The sequence below is a fragment of the Sabethes cyaneus genome, chromosome 2, assembly GCF_943734655.1.
Source record: "Sabethes cyaneus chromosome 2, idSabCyanKW18_F2, whole genome shotgun sequence".
Classification (NCBI taxonomy): domain Eukaryota; kingdom Metazoa; phylum Arthropoda; class Insecta; order Diptera; family Culicidae; genus Sabethes; species Sabethes cyaneus.
In genome coordinates, this window is record NC_071354.1 from 219,495,450 (window position 1) to 219,516,585 (window position 21,136).

General features: G+C 40.1%; 1 protein-coding gene across 2 annotated transcripts in view; it reads right to left on the minus strand.

Moving 5' to 3' along the window:
- Positions 1-714: 714 nt before the first annotated feature.
- LOC128738324 (protein windpipe) overlaps positions 715-21,136 on the minus strand; it is a 146,595-nt gene continuing 126,173 nt past the window's right edge. For both annotated transcript variants that reach the window (XM_053833372.1, XM_053833370.1), the window contains exon 3: positions 715-4,334. In XM_053833372.1, the coding sequence (XP_053689347.1) occupies positions 2,105-4,270 (2,166 nt within the window). In that variant the 5' untranslated portion in view covers positions 4,271-4,334 and the 3' untranslated portion in view covers positions 715-2,104. The remainder of the gene's footprint in view (positions 4,335-21,136) is intronic.

Below are 21,136 nucleotides of genomic sequence, written 5' to 3' on the forward strand. Positions count from 1 at the left end.
TACTGTGCTGATGCTCTATCCGACCAAAACACGTATTGTCCAGCTGCATGATGTTTTTGTAGAAACAGGATCAAAATTCTCTTCAAACATTCGTCTGGTGCATCTTAATTGATAGCCAAACCAGAGGGCTTGTTGTTGAAGAAACGAGAAAGAGAACGATGTCCTTCTGCGTCCATAATTTTGGCTGGTCTTCCACCACCTTGCTTGCAAATAGTTGTTGGGCATCTTAGGATATGGCAAACAGTCGAAGTCGCAACATGTTCGCTTTTTAAATGTTGTACCGTAAACTTTTTCCCGATATTTTGGTGGAAGTTCGTAGAACTGTATAACACGCTTGCGGAATGCTTCTTGTTTTGACGCCATTTCATACAAAACTTGGCCAGTATAAGCAAAACAAAAAATACTGACAGAAAGAGGAGAGAAAGAGCTAACACATACATACTCTCATTTCTCCCTGAGCTCGTTTGTTGTTGAGTATGGGGGCCTCGAAAAAATTCCAAAATTTTTGCTGTCACCCGTTACAGGCATAGAACAATATATTCCTATGCACTATTTGTAAATTTGTATTGTAAAATGACTTCAAACTGCACATGAATCAATATAGTCCAAAATAATTGATTTTCTCCATGACATAAGAGGACAAAAGTAAGAGCATCTAAAGAGTAAAGAGTTATTTTCGGATGATAAAATTCAAAACCAGCTTCGATGTTACTTTGTAAACGACTAATATAATTTATTTTAGATTTAAATACATACACGTAGCTTTTTCCTCCGTTAAATTATTAAAACTTAACAATCTTTAAATTTTTGTTGCACATTAATTTGCTTACGATTGTTTTTTGGATGTTCTTTTTCTTTGCTGGGGCACTTTGTTGTTGGGCCTTGCTGCACCGGCCGTCGTTTTTGTTTTTTCTTCTTCTTTTTGCTGATACCATAATTGTTAATTGCTTTCCTGTTGCTTCGAAAAATTTCTCTCTAAATTCCACATAAGGCAGCCATTTTGTTTAATCTCTACAGTATAGTATAATAGTTTAACCTAGACAGTTTACTTTTTACGCGAAAAGGAAGAATCGATTTCAATCGCAAATGTGGTGTTGCGACACAAATAACTAAATTTACTTTCCTAGTTAGGTTGGGAAAATATGTTAACGATATTGACACTGTTCGAATCACCACTGACTGTAGAATCTAACACCAACTAGTTAGAACATGATTGTTGCTACTTCGTTTCCAAAGTATGTACGTATATTCTGACGTAGCTTAGATTAGGACAGGGCATGATTGAATATGGGACACACGCAGTGGTTTGGAAGGATTGCTTCTTGTTGGTTTTACTCGTTCTTTCTCCGGCCATTTTTCATAATATTTACATTCTAGAAACCTTAACGTGAAACGGTCTTTTCTGTTTTTGGGTAGAAGGATAGTTTTTTTACACAGTTCTGCTTTCGACGGTTGGACTTCATTCTGCTATCAGAAGGTTTTATAATATTCGGCTGACTATCACAATTTTACTTCCGTTTGTTCAGCAGGGTTTGGTCTGTTACACTTTTGCTTTACACGTGCAGTTTTCTTCTTATGACACTCCTCGTTATTCAGTGTACAAGTATTCTAACAGTTATTTAATGGTTTGTTTGTGCGATTTCTTGAATGATTGCTTAAATTTCCAAAAAAGAAGTTACTTTTTTTATTTCAATTCATTTGTTCACGATGTAGAACTTAACGTAAATTCCCTATTCAGCCCAGCGATCTTCCTACCTACGAAAGTTCCTATTTTGAGCGCACGTGATCAGCTAGATAACGAACGGGTTTTATCTAGGCAAAAGCTCTCGTTTCCAAACAGATGTTGTTTATCTTCTATACACAAAAATTGACTCGATTTACTCTTTTAGCGCTTATCGGGGCGACCGAGCGAGGCCCGGTGTGGCCTCGCACCGTCTGTCCGATAACGGCGATATTAGCTTCGAATTAAAAATACAGACTGATCGTCCGGATTAGATATGTTCGTGCACGTCACCGAACCCGTGACGTGCGCGACTCGCTAGGAAGGTTGCTGCGGCAGTAAAATCCGCAGCCTGCACCGTCGTTGTGTGTTGCAGCGCCGGAATCAGAACTTCTGGTCCGGTGTTGTAATGTAGTCTCCAGCTCTCGATCGACTTCGAGTGACCAAAATCGGAGTTTTCGGTTTGGGCGTTTCGGTTAGTTTGATTTTGACGCGGCCGGTTTCCGGCGAGTAGACCGGACTGTAGCGGTCCGACTTGGGCGATGTGGGCACGTAGATGGGACTGTAACGTTTGGATCGGGGTGATTCGACCGTGCCTGCGGGCGGTTCCGTTTGCAGATAGTTAGGGTTGCCGTTCGGCGGTAGGAACACTTCGTCGTTCTGTGATGGCACATTGTTGTGGTTAGGCAGATGCACTCCGGCCGGGTCTCCGTTGCTCACCGGTGCAACCGGTCCGTTGCCGTTCTGCATCGGAACGGTGTCGTTATTGTTGTTGTTTTGTGGTATGTTTTCGTACAGACTTTCCTTGCTCTTGTTCCGATCGGCAGGGACAGGTTTGAAAGATTCCATCGTCGGTTTCTCCAAGGATGTCCGTTCCGGTTTAGCAGGAGCATAATTGTTTGGTTTGTCGCTGAACACTTTGTCATGATCGGATTTGTCATTCATCAGTGGAACTCGCTCCGGTGGATTATGACCATTTTTCTCAACCGGTTTTCCCAGTAGATTTTTGTCCATATCTTGCATTTCACGTCCATTTCCAGTTTCCACATCATTCTTATCCCGACGGTTGCGTGCATCCGGTTTTTGTTTGCACATAACTAGCAGAATTAGAGATACAAGAATTATTGCCAAGATGGCCAGCAAAACATACGTTCCTTGGCTGTCCGAACTGGCACGATTTGGATCCTCAGAAAGATGCTGTTCTTCTTCGGCAGAAGTAGTTTCCGTATCACTAGTCACATCTCCGGCTGTTTCAATTGATCCTAACATAGGAACCACCGCTGCTACAGCGGACTCCGTCGTCGATGAAGTGGTCGTATCATCCTCCAAACCCTTACCAAATATTCCCAAACCACCGGGTGAAGATATCGGTCCCTCCTCGCTAGCATCTTTTTCATCCTCACCCTCCTCAAAACCATCATCCGTTCCCAAGCCTGCGGATGTATCCTCAACAGCAATCAGAACTCCACCCCCACTTCCACTTCCGTCGTCATCATTATCTCCACCTTCCACTGCATTCTGAATTTGACCCACTCGCACCACCGGTGCTGCTGTTTCATTTTTCTCCTCCTCCGATCCCTCGGACTTCTCAACATCAACCACTTTTTCTGCCTCGGACTTCTCTTCCTCACCAAGCTCCGTAGGAGCTCCATCACCCGAACCACCACCATCATCGGCCAGCTCCTCATCGTTCTGAATCTCAATCGGAGGATCCTTCGCCTTCACCGGCTTTGCAACCGGGAAATATTCCTTATCAAACTCATCCACATCGTCGTCCTCCTCGTCATTCTCTTCCCCATCATCCAAATTAGCCTGATCTCCCAGCATCAAATCGTTTTCATCCTCATAATCATCCCAGTTGTAACCACCCGTTCGTCCGACCGCCCCATGGCAGACATCCGCTTGCTTCACCTGCAACCAAGGCCGTCCCTTAAACTCCTGCGGAGCGCTACATTTAATGTGCTGATCGGACCAAACGTGCCGGGTCGTTAACCAGTTGCGAATGTGCAACGTTTCACACGTACAATTAATCGGATTGTTGGCCAACTCAATATACCGCAGCTTTTTCAGCTTCATCAAATGCAGCGGCAGGTAGGTGATTTCATTGTGCGTCAAATTCAGCGATTCCACAAACGACGGCACCTTGGCCAACTTCCCGGAAGTGATCTTATTTTGACTCAGATTCAGCTTGCGTATCCGTTTTCCGAGGTGATTGACCTCCGAGAGGTGATTGTTGGACAGATCCAGCTCGGTGATGTTGCGAATGTTCTCCAACTGGGCGGGAATTTTGGTCAACTCCAGTCCGGACAGCACTAGCCGATTGATCGGTAGACTTTTGTCGATGCTCCGCAGGCCGGACACGCTGGTGCAGGTGACGGAACTGTCACTGCATTCGCATCCACGGGGGCAACTGAACGTTGCCGGTGCGGCGGCCGGCAGGAAGGTGGTGGATGTGAAAGAATTGGCTGGTATCAGCAGAAGGAACGATACCGTCAGGAACAGTAGCGTCCGGTGCGTCGGATTTGACGTCATCCCGAGTGACGTCGTCATTGTGATCGGTGTTAGGCAGCGGGTAGCGGCTGTCGAGAATGGCGGTTCTTTTTCGTTGTTATGTCTGAAAGAAAGAAAAGAGGAAGGGTTAATTATTGCATTTTTGGTTGCAAAATTGTGCATAACAATCGTTAAAAGAAGTTATTTTGCTTCTTATATCAGAGTTAATACTAAATCAACATATAATTTGGGGTCAGTCCCGCTGTACCACGCCTCTCACGCAAAGGACCCGGGTTCAAATCCCAACCCCCGGAGAAGTCACGAATAACCCAAGCTGTTAAAGTGACTATAAGCTAACAAAAAACATTGTTTTCCAGTTTAATATCGATTACTGCTTTACAAAATTGAAAAAATGGCTGTTTTCAATTTTTACCGTAAGTGTCAGAACAGAATATTAATAAAAACTTATAGTATTCAGTGAATATAGAAACCAAATTGATAAAAATTGATGGCAAAATAAAAACACATTCAACAACATCAAGAACCTGAAACAAAATTAAACTGAAATTGGCAGGAAAAGGAAATCAATACTGAACACAGAGTAAACGAGCGTAACACTATCAACTGTCAGTCAAAACAGGACAGGTTTAGGGTCTGATCGAAGCATGAATAAGCCAAAATTGATACTATGTGCTGTTAAGTTTGTTTGTATTTTTTTAATTTTCGCTTTCCAGATTACATTTTCCCATTGCCCTCACAATTGGGTTCTTGTTAACTTTTGACTTGGACTTTTCTTTAGACTTCAGACTTTTTGACCTTTGACTTTGGCCTTTGGCCAAAAGCCTTTCGCTTTTGAATTTGACTTTTGTCATCTGATTTATGACTTTTGACTTTTAAATTTTAACGTTGGACTTTTAACTTTGCACTTTGAACTTTGGACTTTTGACTTTGGACGTTAGACCTTGGATTTGGCACTTTGGACTTTGGAATTGGGCTTTGGGTTATGCACTTTGGACTTAGAACTTTGAGGTTTTGACTTTCGGTTTTTGATTTTCGACTTTTTATATTTGATTTTGGACTTTTGACTTTAAACTTTTGACTTTTGAATTTTGAATTTTGACTTTTGTTTTTTGACTTTTGACTTTTGATTTTTGACTTTTGGCTTTTGACTTTTGACTTTTGACTTTTGACTTTGGACTTTGGACTTTGGGCTTTTGACTTTTGACATTTGACTTTTGACTTTTGACTTTTGACTTTCGACTTTTGACTTTTGATTTTTGACTTTTGACTTTTGACTTTTGACTTTTGACTTTTGACTTTTGACTTTTGACTTTTGACTTTTGACTTTTGACTTTTGACTTTTGACTTTTGACTTTTGACTTTTGACTTTTGACTTTTGACTTTTGACTTTTGACTTTTGACTTTTGACTTTTGACTTTTGACTTTTGACTTTTGACTTTTGACTTTTGACTTTTGACTTTTGACTTTTGACTTTTGACTTTTGACTTTTGACTTTTGACTTTTGACTTGCAACTGTTATTTTGCAGCTTAGACTTTGAATGTTCCTTTAGATTTTTGATCTAAGGCTTTAAATTTTCGGTTTGGGCTTTTCACTTCTGACTGTCGAATTTCTATTTCCAACTGTCGACTTTTGATTTACGATTTTAGCTTTAAACTTTCGAATATCGACTTTAGGTTGTTGACTTAGGACTTTCAACTTGGAACTTTTAACTTTGGATTTTGACTTTTGACTGTATATTTTGAACTTGGTACTTGGGATTTGGGACTTGAGAATTGGGACTTAGAATTTGGAACTTAGAACTTAGACTTTCGTCTTCGAACTTTTGTCTTATGGACGAAACCCAGAAAAATTCCAAAGAATGGTTTGCTGACATCGCTAATTTCAAAATTCATAATTTTGAATTCAAGCATCACAGTGAAAAAATTTTCATATGAAAATGGGAGAAAAGCGCAAAAGTCGGAAAATCGAAATACACTCAAGTTGCTTTTTACACGAAGGATACGTCCCGCGTAAATCAAAACCGCGTAAATTCCGAAATTCGCGTAGTAAAACCGCGTAAATTCCGAAAATAGCGTAAAAAAACCGCGTAAATTCCGAAATTCGCGTAAAAAACCCGCGTAAATTCCAAAATTCGTGTAAAAAAAACCAAAATTTCGCGTAAAAAAAACTTTGTGGATTTCAAAACTACGCGAAAAAATAGACGTTTTGAGCACATCCACGTAAATTCCAAAAATCGCGTAAATTCCGAAATTCGCGTAAAAAAACACCGCGTAAATTTCGAAATTCGCGTAACAAAAACCGCGTAAATTCCGAAAATCGCGTAAACAACCGAGTAAATTCCGAAATTTGCGTAAAAAAAAACCGCGTAAATTCCGAAATTCGCGTAAAAATAGTCGCGTAAAAAGCAACTTCAGTGTAGTAGATTCAAAAGTCGAAAGACGATAGTCGAAAAAGAAAGAGGAAACTATAAAGTTAAAAGATGAAAGTCGAAAGAGTCCAAAAACTCGAGAGTCGAAAGACGAAAGCCAATAGTCGAAAGTCAAGAGTGGAAATTCGGAAGACGAAAGTCGAAAGACAGAAGATGAAAGTCGAAAGACGAAAATCGAGAGACAAACAATGAAAATCGGTTATCGAAAAACTCTCGACTTTCGGCTTTGAGTTAATGCTATCCTCCGCCCGTTTTCAATTATCGCCTTTCGACTTTTATCTTCCGAGTTTCGAATTTGGCATTTCGAGTTTTGTTTTTCAACATTCAATTTTAATTTTTAGTCATTTTTGTCTTTCGACTTTCATCATCGACCTTTGTTTTTCGTCTGTTGATTATTGACTTTCTTCATTCAACTTCAAGATTTTCCTCTTTCTTTTCGAATATCGTCTTTCGATAGTCTTTTTGTCTTCCGATTTTCGAAACTAGTACTTCGACTTTCGTCTTTCGACCATTCGACTTTCATTTTTCGACTTTCGATTTTTTCCCCACTTTCGGTTTTGTATTTCGACTTTCATCATTCCTCTTTCGTCTTTCAACCTTCGTTTTTCGACTTTCAATTTTCGGCTTTTGGCCTCCCACTTTCGTCTTTCGTGTTGTGGCTTTCGACTTTAGGTTTTTGTTTTTCGGCCCTTAATTTCGACTTTTGTCATTCAGTTCTTTCGTCATTGTGTCTACTATCTTCTGTCCTGTCGTCGAAAGACGAGAGCCAAAAGTCGAAAGATGAAAGATAAAAGTCGAAAGATGAAACTCGAAAAACGAAAGTGGAAAAATCGAAAGACGAAAGTCGAAAAACAAAAGATGAAAGACGAAAGCCAAAAGACGAAAGCCAAATGTCGAAAATCGAAAACCAAAATACGAAAGTCGAAAAACAAAAACGTAAGTGCAAAGACGAAACCAAAGTCGAAAGAAACAAATTGAACAACAAAAGACGAAAAACATAAATCAAAGACTGAAAGTCGAAAATCGAATGCCAGAACACGAAAGTCGAAATATGATAGCCAACGTCGGAAGTCGACAGTCGAACGGCGAAAGCCGAAAGATGAATGTCGAAAAACGAAAGTCGAAAGACGAAAGTCGAAAGGCAAAAACAAAAGTAGAAAGAAAGCCGAAACTAGAAAGTGAAAACACGAAAGACAATAGTCGAAAGACAAAAGTCGAAATCTGAAACTCGAAAAACAAAAGCGGAAAACTGAAAGATAAAAACCGAAAGACGAAAGCCAACAGTCGAAAATCGAAAACCACAACACGAAAGTCGAAATACGAAAGTCAATGTCGCAAGTTAAAAGTCGAAAGATGAAAATCGAAAGATGAAAATCGCGAGACGAAAGCCAAATGATGGAAGTCGAAAAACGAAGATCGAAAGATAAAAACAAAAGTAGAACAAAAGTCGAAAGACGAAAGTCATAAAACAAAATTGGAAAGCTGAAGGTCAAAAGCCAAAACACGAAAGTAGAAAGACAAAAATCGAAAAATAAAAGGCAAAGACAAAAACGTAAGTGGAAAGACGAAAGTCGAAACTCGAAAAATTATTTGGAAAGCTCAAAGACAAAAGTTGAAAGAAACAAGTCAAATAACAAAAGGCGAAAGAAATGAGTCGAAAGTCTAAAGACAAAAGCCAAACATCAAATATCGAAAGCCAGAACACGAAGGTCGAAAGACGAAAGTCGAAAGACACAAGTAGAAAGACAAAAGTTGAAAGATGAAAGTCGAAAGACACCAATAGAAAGGTAAAAGACAAAAGTCGAAAGATGAAAGATAAAAGTCGAAAAACAAAAGACGAAAGAAACAAGTCAAAACAAGATGGAAGACAAAAGTCGATAGACGAAAGACAATAGTCGAAAGACGAAAGTCGAAAGATGAAACTCGAGAAACGAAAGTGGAAAGCAGAAAGATAAAAGTCGAAAGACGGGTATCAAAAGTCGAAAGATGAAAGCCAAAAGTCGAAAATCGAAAATCAAAACGCGAAAGTCGAAATCAAAAGCCAATGTCGGAAGTCAAAAGATGGAAGTCGAAAGACGAAAGTCGAGAGACGAATGCTGAGAGACGCAAGTCGAAAGACGAAAGTCGAGAGACGAATGCCGAGTGATGAAAGTCGAAAGACGAAAGTCGAGAGACGAAAGTCGAGAGACGAAAGTCGAGAGACGAAATTCTGGAGGCGAAAGTCGAGAGACGAAAGTTGAGAGGCGAAAGTCGAGAGACGACAGTCGGGAGGCGAAAGTTGAAAGACGAAAGTCGAGAGACAAAAGTCAAAAGACAACAGTCGAAAGACGGGTATCAAAAGTCGATAAATGAAAGCCGATAAATCAAAGCCAAAAGTCGAAACTCAAAAATCAAACCGCGAAGTCGAAATCAAAAGCCAATGTTGGAAGTCAATAGACGGAAGTCAAAAGATGAAAGTCGAAAGACGAAAGTCAAGAGACGAATGCCGAGAGACGAAAGTCGAGAGACGCAAATCGAGAGACGACAGTCGAGAGACGAAAGGCGAGAGGCGAAAGTCGAGAGACGAGAGGCGAAAGTCGAGAGACGGAAGTCGAAAAACGAAAGTCGAAAAACGAAAGTTCGAAGACTAAAACAAAAGAAGAAAGAAAGTCGAAACACGAAAGTGAAACACCAAAAACAAAAGTCGAATTTGAAAAAACGAAATTCGTAAGACGAAAAATGAAAGCGGAAAATTGAAAGACAAACGCCAAAATACGAAAATTGAAAGACAAAAGTCGAAAAACAAAAGACGAAAAACAAGAAGAGCGATAATAAAAAGTCGAAAGCCACAAATCGAGGATCGAAAGCCAAAACACGAAAATCGAAAGGTAAAAGTCGAAAGACGAAAGACGAGATTCGAAAGACAACGAAAGAAAACGAAAGCGGTAAAACGAAACGAAAGTGGAAAGGCGAAAATCGATAGTCGAAAGTCGAAAAACGAAAGTTGAAAGACGAAAGTCGAAAGACGAAAATCTAGATCAATTGAAATTACACAAAGTGATGCTTGGGAGTAGTAAATCATTCTCAGTGTGCATTTTCTGATGGCCAAATTCTTAATGATGATAATAACACAGCTGGCCATGTTCGCAATGCAGGTCAATTCGGGAGGGAAAGAAGTTAATCCGACACTTGTTGTTACTAGAGACCGGAGAATCCTTTGCATCATCCACAAGTGTCACAGGAAGGGGTTGTTGTTAGTGGAAAGGAATTGATCCGGATCCACCGAGGAAGGCAGTGCGAGATTCCTGATTCCTGATTTTCAGCACAAAATCGTAGAGTAGTACGGAGCGACTCGCGCTTAATCGGATATTATCGTATATAAATACTTATATAGTCGTAACACTCAAAATTATTCAAAATCACGTATATCGCCTCCAAAATAGTACGGACATGCCAATTTTGCGCATGAAATACGATTTATTTAGCATGTATATCTGTACGTAATGCTGATTTTTACCTTTTTTATACATATGAAAATGCTAGCTGGGCATATAACTTAGTTCCGCCAGTGATGATGGAGTCTAATCAAGTGTCACCCGATTAATATAAAGATTATAGAGATTCGTTTTTAACAGCCTTCTGTGTTTCAAGAATTGCGCGCTATCGACGAATCACGGCGGTTAGGGAAAAAACTTGGGTTCGAATCCGGTTATAATTGGTTCCAATTATAGCTTGGTCCAATCCGCAAATTCCCAGTTTGGTAATAGAGAACGAAGTACGAACCTATAAGGGTTGCTTTAATGATCTTTGATTATCAAATTTTTCACTCTTTTCCCTTTACATCTATAAACAGCTACATTGCATTACATGACCTACTAAAAATTACCTTTAAATACAACCCCCGACGGAATAATGATTGTTTTTACAAGATATGAGGCGTGAAAGTAAACGATGCTGAATCGCCGTATGAAACGATAAACACCCGGTTATATAAAACCAACCTGCTCTAACCTGCCAACAAAGTCTAAAATATTAACTCCAAACCAAAAATTACTAGACGGCTACAAAACATCTCTAATTTGTAGTTGTAGACTCCATTGTAGACTCCAATTAGCTTGATTTCCAAATGCTAGTTGAGCTCATTAAGATCGATTTCTCATTACCTGTATCTTTAAAACCTAGACCATTCTCTAATTTACTAAATTATTCAGCCCAAGCTATGATCCATTCCTCCACGTGGTGCAACAGCGTAGCTCAAGACTGACGACTTTGCTAATTTATTTTTCTCAACCAAGTGATTGAATTATCTAGCATTCTCATTACGAAACTAAATAATCGCACCGGAGCAACGTGGTGGCGCGGCGTGCTAAAGCACCAACGTCCCATGTCACAAGTCCCAAAGTTGCAAGTCCCAAGTCCAAAGTCAAGGTGCAAGTATTGAGTCTTAAGTCCCGTGGTCCAAGTCCCAGGTCCAAATTCCAAAGCCCAAAGTTTAAAATCAAAAGTACAAAGTCCAATGTTTCAAGTCCCAAATCCAAATACCCGTTCTCTGGGTCCTAGGTCCCGAGAGGTCACAAATTCTGAATTCCAAGACCCAAATCTCAAATACCAAGTCTAAAGTCTCAAGTTCAAAATTTACAATTTAAAAGTCGAAACACTAAGGTTTGTTTTTAGGTTTGACTTTAGTAGAATACGAAAGTATTCATAACGGATTAATAGTGGAATTTAATTGCAAAGTTTCACATTAAAAGCTGTACGTTGAAAGTAAGAAATCAGAACTCAAAAGTTTAAAATGGAATGTTAAAAGTGGAATATCAAAACTCAACGATTTAAAATCCATAAGAATGCAAAACCTCTCTAATTTTGAGTTAGATCCCAATTAACTGAATTTCCACTGGCTACTTGAGCTCATTAAGATCGATTTCTCAATTACTGTATCTAAAATACCTAGACTGTTCTCTAATTCACTGTATTATTCATTCCAATCTTTCACACATTCCTCCACGTGATGCAATAACTTTGCTCAAGGCTGACGACTTCGAATAATTATGTTTTGTTTTGAATACACAGCTTTGCTAATCTGTATTTTTCTCGTCAGTTACTGAACGAAAAAAGCAGCGAGCGTTCATTTGCAATTTATAGTACAATAAACCGAGATCCGGACGAAATGATCAAGTGATCTAGCTAACATTCTCATTGGGAAAGTAAATAATCAAACCGGAGCGGTGCTAAAATACCGACTTCACGTAGGTGTAAGCTACAAGTTTGCTCTCTCTCTCTACCGGGCAAATTTCTACCACTTCACAAAGCAATAAATTCATGCTTCCCATAAATCAATTCTACGGCGCAAAGTGCCCGGTGGAGAATCTGCGTCGCGAAATAGGGGAAAAACATAACCGCCTGGCCGGCCAGCGGATATTAGCATACAACCTGATATTGAGCTTGAAAACATCTCCGAATCCGGTTTCTGTTTTATCTCCGACTATCTCTATTTTAGGTCATTTTAAAATGCCCTATTGCGGATGTGAAGTTTAACTGAGTTTAAAATGCTTGTTCTATTTTTTTTGTGAATCCGACAATGTAAAGGTATTTTATTTCTCTTAAAACTATTAATATTGTGTGAAACATTTGCTCCTACGCAATAAACTCAGTGCAGCTCAGAGTGACAACAGGTTCATTACAAAGCGAATGAAATTCGCTCTGCCCCCCTAAAATAGATCGAACTTCGACGTTGCCGAGAGCAACGTCCATTCGGTGTTCTTTGAACAAATCGCTACAAATGTTGATCTTCGGTGTCGGTGAAATAAATAAACCTAGTAAAAAGCAATTGCAATCACTCTCACGCGCTCTTGCTCTGGTCAGCTTAACATTCCGGTTTGATGAACCATTTTTGTGCGCGCACATTTCAATGAAAGTGAAACGCCATAGAATCTGCTTATGGTTTGTTTAAATAGAAATCAATTACCTACCCGACCGCGTTGTATTGTGCAGACTCGGATCTATCTTTCGTCTTTCGAAGAGACGAACGGCTCAAAGTATCACCAAATGCTCAGGTCAAGCAGCGGCGCCCATCGCCGTCAGTTCTGCTGAGTGGCGAATTCCGCGCCGGGGCGGAGGACGGGCGCCGTCAAATTGTTCGTGATTTGAGAATAGGAAATGGTTCAAGGTCGACCGGTTCGCGTCTAACCATCTCACTGCGATCTCGCTTTAAGTATACGTCTACGTATGGCAGCAGAGCAGGAAGAGCGTGAAGCATCTCTCTACCGGCGCGGTTGACCGGCCGGCCGGCAAACGACCGAGAAGCGGTGTGGGGGTTCAAGCCACAATGAACGCGAATTCGGACGGTGGCGCGCTCTTTGGTCGCACTCGCTATTCGTTACATTGACGTTTCAAGTTCAGGCACGGACCGAGGTCGGTGTGTGGTGCTACTGTGCATAGAGCGATATTAATCATCGCCGCAGCCATTTCACGCTAGAAGGAAATTTGTTCGCGCTGTATAACCTTTGCTCTCGGAGATCAAATGGGTACATACGTCAAACTGAGTACTACATACGAGGCGGTTGTTCATTGTTTTTATGACATGTATTGGACATGAGATTAATTGTGAGTCTATATGGTGGGTAGTTTGCGCGAGCGAATAGGCTTAGTACTGGATATTTTTCTTAGCACTACTATTGCGAGATTCAAGATCGAATAGAAGGAAAGAGATACTTACATGGGTTATAGAAATTCTGACTAAAGCATTTTGTAAATCCTGACATGTAGTTTACAAAGCTGATGACTAACTCAGCTAGCATTTTTCTATCTATGTCGCAAAGCAAAGCAAGGCGAAGCCTAGGTGCTACATTTCGTTATCGAAACTTGACCTTTTGTTTGGATACGACAGATTTCGCAGCCAGCTGTTAGAGTACACATTTGTAGGGCCAGTTGCATACGATCCTATTGACTCTAACAGCCTTTTCCAGTCGAGATTCGAACATACGACGACTGGTTTATTAGGCCAGCATCATACCTCGAGGCCAACTGGGAGGCAAACGTACCTACATATATATCCAAAAAATCAAAAATCGTTTGTTAAAAGTTATATATAGCATAACTACATGCCTGCCAAAAATCCAATTTTGTTTCAATAGATCTTTTTGTATCCGGGAAACATTAAAAAACATAATTTTAGCGGCGTTTTTGCGTTTGTTTGATAGTTTGTTCTACGAGTCACCAAAATACTGGATTTTTCAAAACTTTCGTACAGAATTTTTACCATAAAACGTTTCGAAATTAACAAATATGAAAAACTTTATATACTAAACATAGTGACCGCAGATTATTCCCCTGTGGTACGTCCAAGCAATTAGTAAATCATGGCGACTCATGACTTCCTATATTTTTACGGCCGTGTTCGGCCGATGAGAAATAATTTCAATCATTATACTGTACTCGGCGAGATGTGTTAGGTTTTTAATTTTTAGTAAGCTGTACTAAGTTTGTTGTTAAGCTGCTTGGCGAAATCCATGTTGGTCGCTTTAGCACCTTTTTTTAACCACTCGGAATAGGCCTGCGACAGTAACTAATTGGTCCAATTGGTAGAATAATCCAGTCAATATGAAAAAGGAATCTTTCAAGCCTAGAGAAATCAATTTCTGAGAAATGAAGCTTTCCATCGTGGGACACTTCAAAATGTACCTGGTGAGGTCATATTATGGATACTAGTTACAGTGCGAGGTAGCTCCTGCGTTTACGACAATAAGAACTAGTTCCATTCTGATGATTTCTAACTGTAGAGTGTTGAAGTATCAAAAATTAGGTTGTGGTTTGAAGAGTTTACAACAAAAAGGGCAGAGTGCATATGTTTCTAGACAACGTCAACATCAGTGGAGGACTCTGAAGGCAGGTGAGTAGCATCCGTACAGATATTAGTAACACATTAATAAATGTACACCCACAATTGCACAAGTTCTAAACTTAAACCCGGTTATTTTGGGCCCCTTGCTTGACACAACAATGAGGTCGCCTACACATCAAATTTTCCACTACCAGATGGATCTCGATCCTTGCGGTAGACAGTATACATTGCAATTAGAAGGTGGTGATTTCATCATTTGGCCAGATTTCAGCCAGAATGACCAACATCATGCTCAGCTTATCGTTGTTTGTACATAAACCTCGAACGTTCTGGTAGTATATACTACGATGTCCGCTGGGTGCCAGTGCATTTAAAGAAACGTTTCTACCAGCTGAGAAAAACGTCTTACCGGGTTACTGACTCTGACTCTGTGGGCGAAATGCCCACGACTACGTGGACTAAAATTTCGGGTGGAGAATGGATCTACAGAAAGGGCGTCAGGCAAAGATTACTGTAATTACCACGGAATTACGCTAAACAACGTCGGCTACAAGGTGCACTCTCAGGTTTTGCTACGTCGTCTCTCCTCCACAGTAAAAGAATACGTAAGACAGTATCAATTGGCATTTATCCCGTGGGTCCCGTGCTACTGCGGATCGAATTTTCACTCTCCAACAAATCTTCCAGAAACGTTGGGAGTACAATGTGCCCACGCAGCATACTTTCGTGGATTTTAGGGCAGCATACGATGCAGTCGAGTGCTAACAGTTATGGCAGATAATGCAGGTGAACAGTTTTCCGGACAAACTGACGCAGCTGCTAAGAAGCTACCCTGGAGCGAGTGATGTGCTATGTGTGTGTGTGTTTCGGAGGCACTCACGAGTCCCTTAGAATCGCACAGATGGTTGCGTGAGGGCGCTGGACTCTCCTGTATATTGTTCAACTATTAACTATTGTTCGCTATTAAGGATGTGATCCAGCGAGTGCGTATCGATCGAGACAAACGATCTACGCCAAAGGAAAAATGTTAACCTTCGCAGACGACCTCGACATCATTACCGGAAACTTGGAACTGCGCCTATTTCAGACTAAAAACTGAGGCTAGGAGGATTGGGTTAAAAATCAATGGGCCAAAAACCAAATAAATGGAAGAAAGAAACTCCAAAGAAAACAGCGTTCGCCTCCCTCATACATTCACTATTGATGGCGATGAACTGGAAGTGGTCGATGAGTTCGTATATTTGGGATCTCTGGTAATTGCCGACAATGATACGAGTAAAGAGATTCAACGACCCATTCAAGTTGGAAGTCGAGCCTACTTATCCCTTGGCAAGACGTTTACGGCTCCGCACAAGGCTGACGAAGTACAAAACGCAAATCAAACCGGTAGTTCTCTACGGACTTGAGACTACAACTTTGCTTACGAAAGACAGGCACTTGTTGCATTTGAACGAAAGCCGTTTAGGGCTATTGTGGCGGAGTACAAACGGAAAGTAGAAAGTGGCCTATGAACCACGAGGTACAAGAACTACTTGGAGCGATTTCCATCGTACACCTGTCAAAAATTGGAAGACTGCGCTGGGTCAGCCACGTTGCAAGGATACCGGAAGACTGTGCAGTGTGATCCGTTCTCTTCAGGAACCCCACCGGCACCAGGAATAGAGGGGATCAACGCACTAGATGGCTCGACCAGGTTGAAATTGACTTGCGTTTGTCGAAACGCGCAACGAATTGGCGACGAGTAGCACAGGACCGAGTACAATGGAGAAGAATTCTTGATACGGCAAGAGCCACACTGGCACTCGGCTGGTAAAAAAAACATGGGACTTTGAGTTTTTGACTTTAGACTTTCATATTTGGACTGGACCTGCACTTGGGATTTGGAACTTTGGAATTTGAAATTGGGAACTTGAGATTAGGGATTTGCAATTTGAGACTTAGGACTGGGACTTGGGACTTGGTACTGAGGACTTGGGACTTGGAACTTGGGTCACAGAAAATGGATCTTTGGGTTGGAACTTTGGACTTGAAACATGGGACTTTAGACTTGGGACTTAAAAGATGTGACTTTGGACTTTTGAATTTAGACTTGGGATCTAGAACTAGGGATTTGGGACTTGAGGGTTGGACCTTGTGTACCAGAAAATGGGTCTTTGGATATGAGACTTGGAATATGGTACTTTAGACTTAGGACACAAGACTTTGGACTTGGGACTAAAGAGCCATAGATTTCAGACTTTCAACATGGGAATTGTGACAAAAATATGGATCTTTGGATTTGAGACTTGCAACATAGGAGTTTCAACTCTGACTTTAGAGATTGGGCTTGTGGACATGTACCTATGGACTTCGGACTGTTGACTAGGGACTTGGGACCCAGACAATGGGTGTGTAGATCTGGAACATGTAAGTTTTAAATTGATGATTGGGATTTGGGACATTGGACACAGGATTTGGGACATTGGACACAGGGTTTGGGACTTAAAACTTGACTTTTGGCATAGGCCTTGAAATTTGTAACCCAGAATATGAGTCTTTGGATTTGAGACAAACTTGGAATATGAAACCCGGGGCTTGGGGCTTGGGATTTGGGACTTGAGGCTTGGAACTTGGGACATGAAACTTGGGACCTGGGACTTGTGACTTGAGAACTGGGAGTTTTGACTTGGGACTTGAGGGTTGGAACTTAGGACTTGGAACATGGTACTATAGGCTTGGGATTTATGGCTCGTGACTTGGGACTTTAGACTTGGGATTTGAGAGGTGGTACTTGTATCCCAGAAAATGGCTTATGGCTTATTGAATCTGAAACTTGGAATATGGTACTCTCCCAACCAGCACCAACTCGTATATCAATGTAAATTGATCAATGTCGTATCAATGTCGTAAATATCTCTTAAAAAATTCGGATTCGTACATAAAGCCTAATAAAGCGCGCACATATTGATATTCTATCGTTTATAATGCTAGTAGCTGACATACGATTTTCAGTACAAAGTTGTATAGCTGTATGTAACTGGTAGCGCTTAATCAGATCTTAGGCAATTAAATACCTATATAAGTGTGTCGCCCTAAATTATTCCTCAGTGCCTATATCGCCTCCAAAATGGTACGGAAAAGCGGCTTTTGCGCGTCGAATACGATTTTGTTGCACACTAATCAGTACGTAACTCTTATTTGCAATCTAATTATACATATGAAAATGTTGACTGGGTTAGACTTAGGACTTTGGAGTTGGTCGCTTGGTTCTAAAGACCTATAGATTTCATACTTGTAACATGGGACCTTGAACTTTTGATCGTAAAACTTGGGCCTTGGACTTGGAATTTAGAACGTGGAACTTGGGACCTGGAACCCAGAAAATGGGTCTTTGGATTTGAGACATGCGACAGGCGACTTAGGGCTCTGGACCTGAGACTTGTGACTTTAAATGTGCGACTTGGGACTTGAAACCTGAGAGATGCGAGTTTGTACTTTTGACTTTTTGAAGATTTGATATTTGGGCCTTGGCACTTGGAACTTGGAACACAGACAATGCGTTGTTTGATTTGAGACTTGAAACATGTGACTTTGAACATTTGAATTTAGATGTGAGAGCTTGAATTTGGGACTTGGGGTTTGAGGCTTGGGATTTGGAACTTGGGACTTGGGGCTTTAAATTTAGAACTTGGGACTTGCTAATTAGGACTGGGAAGTTGGGACTTGGGATCTGAGACCCTCAGAACGGGTCTTTGCATTTGAGACTTGCAATATGAGACATTGAACTATTGATTGTAGACTTTGGTCTTTGAACTTGGGACTTGGACTTGAACTTGGATTTCTGCTTAGGGTTTGGGACTTGGGACTTGGAACTTGGAATTTGGGACTTGAGATTTGGAACTTAGGAATAGAGCTTGACACCAGGAATTTGGATCACAGAAAATGCATCTTTGGATTTGGGGCTTGGAACGTGTGACTTTAAACTTTTGAATTTCGACTTGAGACTTTGTATTCGGGACTTCGGACATAAGGCTTGTGATTTGGGGTTTGGTTGGGATTTGGTAACTTGGGATTTAGGACTTCGGAAGATTTCAGACTTGGGACTTGTTGCTTTGGACTTTGGACTTGGGGATTGGAACCTGGGACCCAGAGAATGGGTCCTGGAATTTCAGACTTGCAACGATGAACTTTAAACTTTTGACTTTGGACTTTGAATTTGGGACTTGGGACTCAGAAATTGGGATTTGTGACTTGAGACTTGGGACTGGGACTTGTAACTTGGGACTTGGTACTGAGAACTTGGGACTTGGTACTTGGGGCTTGGAACTTGGAACATATCAAATGTGTCTTTGGATTTTTTTGTCTTAGAACATAGGACTTTTGAATTTGGACTTAAGACTTTGAATGTGGTACTTGGGATTTGGATCTTGAGACGTGGGACTTGGGACTTGGGACTTGGGACTTGCGACTTGGGACTCAGGACTTGGCATTTGGGACTTGAAATCTGGGTCTTGGGATTTGGGACAATTTGGATTTCGGGGTTGGGACTTGGTACTTAGGACTTGGAACTTGGAACTTGGGTCTTGTGACCTGTGGCTTGGGACTTGGGATTTTAATATTTTGATTTATGGTTTTGATTTAGGACTCCCTTATTAGTTATTAGTAAAATTAGTTATCGCAAAAATTGATCATATTTGAAATGAATGAAATATTGTTTCAGCCAGAACTGGCATAACAAACCTGCCTGCTTTTTATGATGCTCGCATTTGCAGGTTCTCAAGTTAACCAATGTTCCAAGCCCTATACACGAAGTTCCTAGTTCCAAATCCCAAGTCTCGAACCTAAAGACCAATATATCTCTGTATATTAGCATTGGTAAGAGGAAATGCTTATCAATTTAGACTATATTGACTCGTTATATTATGATTTTCATTTTCAAGTATAATAAATTTGAGTTTGTGACGATGTTTTCAACCCACCGTATGTTCCGCATGTGCATAGTATTTTTCGATAGAAATTAAGGGGGCATAGTACTTTTAACACCATATTTTTTGCCTAATTTCAAATATTTTATTCTCGATAACGCGAAAAGCGAATCGATTCGGGTTTTTTGCATTCCAAACATTGCACTTTATACTAATATTTACAATTTTGTTTGCATGTGTGAACCTCTTCCCCTCTCCCCTACGGCTCCTTGAACATGATCGTTCGAAAAAAACATCATTTGCGGTACCATGGATTGGCGCTGGGGGTCTTATCCGAATTGAAAAATTCCAAAACGACATGAAAGTATATTAAATTATCTCGTGTTTGACCCATCCTTTTTTTTAAATTCGAACGCATAACAAAATGGCGGACATTCAAACATAAAAGTAAGGTTTTTAGTCGAAAAAATTGACTTTAAAAATTTCTAAAAAATACAAAAATAGTAATATCAAAAAAAAGATGGGTCAAACACTAGATAATTTTGTTGGCTTTAAAACAAAAAAAAGAATCATGGGAAGCCGTTCTTGAGATATTTATGGTACCGACTTTCAAAACCTGGTTTCGAGAAAAACGACGTTGAACTTTTTATTCGCCGTGTAATCGCTCCAGACATGCGCGGTACAAATAGCTATAACTTTGTCAATTTTTGGAATTCATTGAAATGACTTGAAACACATATGGTCAAAATGTTAATCTTTCGAAATAACCAATAAAAAAAATTTCGATTTTTTTAAGTTGAAAAAGTACTATGCCCCCTTAACAAATTATGATTGTTCATGAGTACCATTGCCATTACATTATATTAATATAAAGGTGATTTTTGATCTTAATTTTCTTAATAACTGGCTTTACAAGAAAATTTTCGATGATCCAGGTCTCATAAAACCGTTGCTTACATACTGAGTATCATTTCGTATGGCAATTTAGTATCGTTTGCTTTCGTGCCTCGCTCGATGCTTTTTTCCGACAGCGGTTATTTTTTAAGCTTATGTTAAATTCACTTGGGCACACTAGTAATGACGCGTTTACAAACCTGACTTATATTAAAGTATCATAAACGAGATCATGCACTCGAGTCGTGAAATCAGTGACCTAAGAATATAGATGCCAATACCGGGGGGGTATTTTGAAAACCGGTTTTTCGGTATTGATAAATGCAATACCGGTAAAACCGGTAAAAAACCGGTAAAAGTTAACATTTGAAAACTGCATTTAAAAATTATATGATTTGAAGAAAATCTTTCCATAATCAATGGCAGTCAATTTTTTTAATTGAGCTAGTTCATTAAAATAATAATATTTAACAATGCGAAGAGCATTTACCATGTTATCTTTTAAACGAGAACAAATGTTATTGAAAATCTTCCGGAGGCAGAAAACCTTCATTCGGTGTCCACAGAGAAAGAAAGAACAATTCCTAGTGGTAAATTAGAACTGTGTCTAAGAAAACCCTTGTTCAAGAGTTTACTGAATACTGACATTTGTGATAAATTATAACTGAAAGTTCAGTTGATTGGGTTCCTCTACCTACTCGGTTTCTGAATTTATTCCATTGACTTTTAAAATAATAAAACCTATAGAATTTTGTTTTCAAAACATCAAGGCTTCACCTTGAAGAATATTACAAAGTCATCCCGAATAGTGCGGATAATTATACAACGAATAAATTTAAATATACGCGCTCTTTTTGAA